This window comes from Plasmodium fragile (assembly GCF_000956335.1).
Source record: "Plasmodium fragile strain nilgiri unplaced genomic scaffold supercont1.34, whole genome shotgun sequence".
Classification (NCBI taxonomy): domain Eukaryota; phylum Apicomplexa; class Aconoidasida; order Haemosporida; family Plasmodiidae; genus Plasmodium; species Plasmodium fragile.
In genome coordinates, this window is record NW_012192614.1 from 40,732 (window position 1) to 48,286 (window position 7,555).

Here is a 7,555-nt window from a genome sequence, read left to right on the forward strand (position 1 = left end):
AAAAAAAAAAAAAAAAGTCTCAAAAAAATTACTAATCAAAAGTTGAAATGATGTGTGGATTGTCATGTATAACTAAAAAAAAATTAGCCGTCATATTTGCCATGCTGTACGTACGTGTGGGCCTGTGTTGAAGGATAAACCACAAGCTTGCACGCACACTATATCTGCCACAACACGGAGAAAATTCATTGGAAGAGCAGCAAATTGGAGGCCCCCCTGGAAGGGCACGTAGTGTGAGGTTCACTGGAAGAAATTTTTACCAGAATTTGGTGAAAAACAAAATGTCCAACTTAGCCGATGCATCATTGAATCATGGGTTAGTCACCTGGACAAGTATATCCCCCTAGGGATTCAGTTGACATACAAAGGGAGATATGTTATATGTAGGTGAAATGATCCGCACTTCCTATGTAGCTTCATGCACGTCCAATTTACTCTTTGTTTTTTTTTTTTTTTTTTTTCTTAGCCGCACTGTTGGCATTAACCGCAACAGTAGGTTCCACATTCGCCTTTATGGTTTGCAATTTCAACCCAATTTGTTTCATTAAGGCAAATTTACTAAATATGTTGCTGCTTTCGGCGTCCGGCATTTTTATACGTATCCTTCCTTCCACGAGCCAATCCCTTGGATAGTATTTATTTTTTTCCACGACACATGGGACATTCAATTCCTTACACGCCAATGCAATTTCGTCAACGGATGGGTCCGTTACACAATAATTCAGGTTTATTTTTCTCCCTTCCTTGACTTTTTTCTTTTTATTTAAATAATTGGGATAAATAATTTTCCACCGAGAGTAGTCCTTGCTGTCATCGTTCACGTTGATTACTTCAGGTTTCATCATTTTTTCTTTCGCTGCGTGTAAAAAACGTGGGTTTGCATGCACGAGTTTTTTTTTTTTTTTTTTTTGTTTGCTTCTGTTTTTGTGTGCGATCCGTTTTATACGTGTGAAATACAAATGTTCCACTGAGGGACAGATGATTAGCGGAGCCTACAATTGTGAGAACATGTGCAAAATGGTTAAACTCAATTTTATAATTTTAAAGCGGGGGAAATTCTATGACATACGTTGTGCAAAGAGTCTAGAGCAGCTCCCCCGAAGGTGAATGTAATGTTGGGATGAAACAAAGCTTAAAATTTTTGAAAAATAAAAAATCCATGCTCAGAAATGAACAACGTGAAAACGTCTAAAATACGTCACGTGCAAACTGTATCGACAAGTTTTGCTTTCCGTTTTCTGGAAGAACAAAAACGGACGGTGATAAAAAAATATATTTGTACATTTTATAACATGTGTTTATTTGCCCCTCATTTATAACGAAAAAATATATATATATATATATATATATATATATGTCATTTCAGCAGACAAAAGGTTTTTAACTTGTTTTTGCTTACCACATGAGGGGTGACGTGTGTTTGGTTGGCTCCTATTCCTTAAATAACTTTTTCAAACAGAAAAGTCCTACAATCTTCCGTGCAGCCACTTCTTTTCCCGCTGAATTTTCTCACTAGCGCGCATATAATATAAAGGGCTAAGTAGGGCGGATGGCCGGTATTAGTCTTGCAGTTGGGAAAACCCTTAAGAGCGCAAATGTACATACATACGTGTTCTCGTAAGTACAGAAACAATAATGTGCATATTTATATTTCAAATGTACTTTTGCCAAATAATTTTTTGGAACTGAAAAAAAAAAAACTGGCACATGGCTTTAAAAAAAAAAAAAAAAAGGAAGGAAAAGTAATGCAAATGGAAGAAAAAGAAAGAAAGAACCTGTAAATTTTTATACGTATACAAAAAAATTTGACAATTTTGAAAAAAAAAAAAAAAAAAAAACAACGCCACGCAAAAAAACAAGTCGAAATGTACAATATCCCATACAATTACAAATTTGTTTCTGTTTTTTTTTTTTAGTACAAAAAATTTTATGTTCGAGGGTTGACAATACATAATTCCCCAGCCCCCGTTAATGCTGCAAACAGGTTATTGGACTTATACGGTTCGGAATATTTTGTACATATTGCAGATATTGCTTCTGTCGTATGTATTATTTTTTCCAACTGTTGGGAGAACCTTGCCAAGCCCAACCTACAAGGGACTTATCATCTTATCTTGTGAAGGGAAGGACTTATCCATTTGAAGTTCCTTCCCTGGTGATGAGCGATTACAACGCCACTTTTTTGTATAGATTGTATGTTATAGCAGAAGGCAAAAAACAGCTGAAGAAAAATAAAAAAACTTTTCTATGTACAAACATAGAATTATATGCTTAACCTATACAAGCCGAGAAGCACAGTTTTTACAAACGAATTACGGCAATTTCCTCATCTGCAGCGCGAGCGTTGAAAAGAAAAAGACCCGCAATTATGTATTCTAGTACGTCTTACGATTTTGCAAGCACGTTTTGTCAATTTGAACTTTGCGCTATTCAAAACCTTGTCTCAAATAAGCCCTAATCCGAGGTGGAAGCACAGGCAGGGCACGTCGTGTACATATACATACATATATGCCATCATCTTGTATATACGGCTTGACGAAAACTGTAGATGTATTTTTTTTTTTTTTTATTTCTTCCCAATCTTGTGCAATTACTTTGTTTGAGCATTCGAGCCACTACGAGTTTGCATTCGCGTCTGCAGAAATTTGTTTAAATTTTGAGACACCGGGAGTGAAAACACCCGCTGTAGAACGAAACGCGCGCGTACGTCCCGGAAAACCCAGCAATTCTCAAAATAACAAAAATGAAGATAAAAAAAGAAAAGAAAGGGGGAAACAAAACACAGCAGATGAGTGTCACTATATCATTACATGCATAATACATGTTAAATTCGTAATCTTCAAAAAAAATGAACTGTTAAGGGATAAAAATAGGCTGCACACTTTTTACCACCCTCCAGAAATAAATCAAAACAACACACAGTATAGGAAAAAATGTTCAAAAAGTCTCTGATATTTTTGCTAATATCCATATTTAGCATAGCCCTAGTTGTATACAAGAGAGTAAAACATGAAAGATTGAATGGGGAGTACTATAAAGGGGGGGGAAATACCGGTGGTGCAGGAGGCAGGCCTGCATGGGGAGGCAGGGATGTGTGTAGCTTGAGTGGAGAAGTTTGCACCGTGGATTATAGCGGTAGTGGTATCGAACAGGATGAATACAAAATTGTACATTACAAAGGCACACGAATTAACAGAATGAAGAAAGGACTCAAGCGAATGTTCCAACCCTTATACAGAGAAATGAAAATTGAAAAGAATACCAAGCATATCATTTCTTTATTTTTAGAGTTTTTTGAAAATTCTAAAGTTTTCCTAACTGTCTTCTTGCGCTCCAGTTATCAGATGCTTTACGCCTACGGAATACTGTTAATATCTTTGCTGAAAATTTTATTTTTATGGTACATAATTTTAGAGCCATATATACACTGGATCCTTCGGAAGCTAAAAATAATGTATATGAATTTGGACAACAAAACGAAGAAGTACGTTATAACCATGCTGTGCACGTTTTTAACTTTTCTATATCTGACTTATTCTGGAGTTATAAAATATATTTTAAATAAAATTTCCAAGTCTTACATATATTTGCTGAAGAAAGTGTTTAGAATTAATAAATTTCTTTTCAATATATTACCGTATTTGTTGAGCTCCTTGTTGTACGTCACTTTGGTGAAAACCCTACCGATGTCGTTCATTTCGTTTTTTATTTATTCAATTTTTTTCCCCCTGCCCTCCGTCTACTCTGTGGTTATCATTTTGAAATATGTGTACCCGTCAAAAATTAGCGAGTTTCTTATGGATAACGTTACACAGAAATTGAATTCTTCCAAATATATTAATAATATCCTAAGTCAGTATTCCAGCCTGAGGGACAGCGAGCTGGCGGAAGAAGACCATGTTGAAAAGGCGGACGAAGGTGAAAAAGCAGGTGAAGAGGAAAAGTCTGACGAACGTGAAAAAACGCAAGAAGTTAAACAAGTAGAGGAACGTGAAAAAACAGGTGAAGCAGGAAAAGAGAATGAAGTTGAAAAAACGGAAAAAGTAGAAAACGCAGGTGAAGACGAAAATGTGCATGATGTTAAAAAAGAAAATGATCACACAACAACCGAACTGAAAACGGGCGAGCTGCAGGCTGACAACGCCAGCGCCCCAAAAAAGAAAAGGTTCTCCCTCATCAGCCTGGAAAGTTTTGGCTTTAGCTACAGAAGGAAGGACCGAAGCGGAAAATCAGTCGCAAACGAAAACCCGAACAACGGGTCCATAGGAGACAGCCCCACGAGCAATCGCAGGCAAAGCAGCATTGGCGAATCAGTAGGGGATTCCAAATATGGGGAAGATAACAGACACTCGCACTACGATGTGCCCATTTTACTAGAATATTGGCTCTTTATAAACATTTTAAAATTTTTAAACTTTTTTTTCTTTTTCCGCAATTATAACAAAACTTCCTTCATGTTTGAGTATTTTACCCTGTTCCTAATATGCCTGAACGTTAGCGAAAAGTTGCACGAATTTATCTTCCTAAAAGATTACAAATCGTCCATCGTCGTTCGCATTTTGAAGAGTGTGTTAGTCAGCACAGTTGATTTTGTCTTATACACCTTATTCAACGTCAGACTAGGAAGCGCAGAAAAGAAAGGGAAGAAAAACGAAGAGCAAGATACGCAATATAACGAGAAAAGCAATATACTAATTAATTTGTCAAGGATAATAAAGGATAAGTTGAAGTTAAACGAAACAGTTAAATTCAGCCTTACCTGTCTCAAGTCAGTCATTATGGAGAATGTGGTTGACACTGTTCAGCTGCCATTTTATGTAAAAATTTTTATTAACCTCTTAATATACATGCCACAGCTTGCCCTTTTAATTTTCCCATCCTTTATCCTTAAAATATATTTTGCTTATTTCTTTTTTATTTTCCCAATATTTGGATCTCTCAAATGTTTAGAGGATAAGCATGCAATACATAACAAAATTTACTTCATATGTTATTTTTTCTTTTACAATATTGCCTCGGCCATTGTAAACCATGCCTTTTTCCGGTTTTTGCCTTTTTACAATTTATACAAAATTTTAATTACGATATTTGTTCAAACTGTTCTTAAATACATTCTTAATGTCCTTAAGGTGCAGAACTGATTGTTTTCTTCACTTTTCCCACGTGTTTGCTTTTGTTTATTGTTTTGCAACCTCCCTACATTTTGCCTCTGTTTTTTTTTTTTTTTTTTTCTTATTATGCCTTTTCTCCCAATATCATTCTTATGCAACTTTACGCCATTTTATTTTATTTTTTTTTTGTTCATCGTAAGAATGTTAAAAATTAACAAAAAATTGTTTCTCAAATTATAAGACGATTTCAATTTAAATCGGGATGTGATCATGTGTAGAGGAAGGGAAGGGGGTCTTTTTGGTAAATAGTCCCTCTCCATTAGTGTATAAAAGGAAGCACAGCTCACATTATGAATATAAAGTGCGCACATGTTCAGGTAGAATTTGGTTAAATTGGTATGCGCTCCTATTTAATATCCAACGCGTTTAAGACAGCGTCACTTTTTTTTCTTCAAGGACACGTGTCTACCTTAAGCTTTGCGCAAATGTTTCGCTACACATTTGGAATGAACTGTTCCTTTTTTATAAAGAGGTCGACACAATTGGGGTCCTTCCCTTATTTATAACAGCCCCTTCAAACTGTGGCATGTGCACATATACACCTTGAGCGGATTTTCCCCTCATCGTTGGCGATGTCCTGCACATCGTCGTTCAAGTGAGGTGAGTTGTCTTTTTACCTGTGTCAGTTTGAGTGAGAATATTTCTACACAAACACCATTTTTCCCTCCGTTAAAATTACCCCTTCTACCTTATACAAAATATAAATGGCGAGGAGACGTACAAAATGTGCAGCACGTGAGCGGAAAACTGAAGAGCGAAATAAACCACACTTGCGTGATCATATACTGACGAAAAACACCCCACTGGGAAGATGAAATAAATGCACAAGGATTCGACTTGAGCGTTATCACAGTGTTGTAGTGACTTGGATTTTCACGTCCAAGCACAAGGGGCTTATAATAGTGGGTGTACTAAAATTGATGTCCAACAATCATAATCATAGATAAAAAATGGATAAATATAAAAAATTGCATCAAATTAATTTAAAGAGTAAATGAAAAAAAATAAAAAAAAAATAAAAACAGGTGCAAAATTGTGAAGCATCGAACTTTTCTCCAAAATGGAGCACTGACGTGGCAAAAGGAAAAACATGAAATTAATAAAAAGAAGACGGTTGACGATGGAGTTGCCTACGTTTTCCCCATCCCGGTGATCACATTAATCTAGGCCATTATGAGTTTTTATTTCTTGCGCATACTGTTCCAATTCCTTGTGGTGCTTGTCTTCATATGAGTCTACCATCTCGTTAATGAAATCTTCGGTTGCTTCATCGACATCTTGGTCATTTGCATTTTCGTTATTGGTATTTTCATCATTGGAATCTCCCTCCTTTGCCTCTCCATCCTCGTCGTCAAATTTTATGTCAAAAGAGCTGCTATTGCCCATGGCCTCTTTTAAACTGGCGAAGGAGCTTTTGGACAAAAAGGGCTCCAGGGAATCCTCCAAGCTACTGTTTAATATATCGGCAGCCTTCAAGCCAATATATTCGGACATGTCCTTCAAGTAATTCTTAAAGTCGTTTATGTCTTCATCGTCTATATTTTCTAAATCATAAAAAATTTTTTCGTCTTTTATAATGTCATTTAATTTATCCTTTATTTTGCCAGCCAACTCATCAGCTAAGTAATCCTTCACTTCATCTAAATCTCCCTTATTTTTTAAGTAGCCATTTTTTACTAGATCCATGAAATTGTAACCTTTTTCACTCCATTCAGTCGAAAGGCTATTATCATTAACAGAGGGATTTGTGCTACTACGCTGCGCATTACTTCCTGTTTTACCTGTGTTCTTGCAATTGTACAGACCGCTTTGCAAACTCAAGTACAGAATAAATAGGCCCGCAATGTGTACTATGGAAAATACAAAGTTCTTCATTTTCGATCAATTGGGTGAAATTATTTGCAAAAGGGCAGTACCGATAGGCCGTTCTTAATGTCTATGTGTATTCTATACGTTCGCGTGAAAATGCTTTACACGTTCGTCCCTATATTTATATTTTTTTGTTTTCCTTTTTTTTTTTATTTTTTATGTAGATATAATTTCAAGTGTTTCCTCAAAATAGGGACCTTATAGTATTAAAACCGAATTGTCTCGTTTTTATAAAACACGCAGAAGCTACTTTTAAATAAGCAATATAATTCTCATAAATTGCTAAATCGAAATTGTATCCTCGTTTGGAAGAGATGTAGCAAAAGCGTCATCATATTTTTTCTTTTTTAAGATAGTCTTACAAAAATTATGTTCCCCTAGTATATTTAGCGGAATCCTACTGCCTAATCACGGCACCGTGATGATCCATTTTGCGTCGCATTTTATGATGCTTGCACCTTTTTATGCCATAAGAACCGTTTATAACAGATAGGGACATTTGGACAGGAGTCAGG

General features: G+C 35.9%; 3 protein-coding genes across 3 annotated transcripts; 1 reads left to right on the forward strand and 2 right to left on the reverse strand.

Moving 5' to 3' along the window:
* Positions 1 to 431: 431 nt before the first annotated feature.
* Positions 432 to 845, reverse strand: AK88_03114 (uncharacterized protein; the record flags this gene model as incomplete). The annotated part of the gene is made up of 1 exon (XM_012480737.1): positions 432 to 845. One exon carries the CDS (start codon positions 843 to 845, stop codon positions 432 to 434), a length of 414 nt encoding a protein of 137 aa, XP_012336160.1.
* A 2,088-nt stretch (positions 846 to 2,933) lies between these two features.
* On the forward strand, positions 2,934 to 5,141 carry AK88_03115 (uncharacterized protein; the record flags this gene model as incomplete). The annotated part of the gene is made up of 1 exon (XM_012480738.1): positions 2,934 to 5,141. The coding sequence occupies one exon, from the start codon at positions 2,934 to 2,936 to the stop codon at positions 5,139 to 5,141; it is 2,208 nt and encodes a 735-aa protein (XP_012336161.1).
* Positions 5,142 to 6,329: 1,188 nt separating this feature from the next.
* AK88_03116 (uncharacterized protein) lies at positions 6,330 to 7,046 on the reverse strand (the record flags this gene model as incomplete). Its single annotated transcript, XM_012480739.1, has 1 exon — positions 6,330 to 7,046. One exon carries the CDS (start codon positions 7,044 to 7,046, stop codon positions 6,330 to 6,332), a length of 717 nt encoding a protein of 238 aa, XP_012336162.1.
* Positions 7,047 to 7,555: the final 509 nt, after the last annotated feature.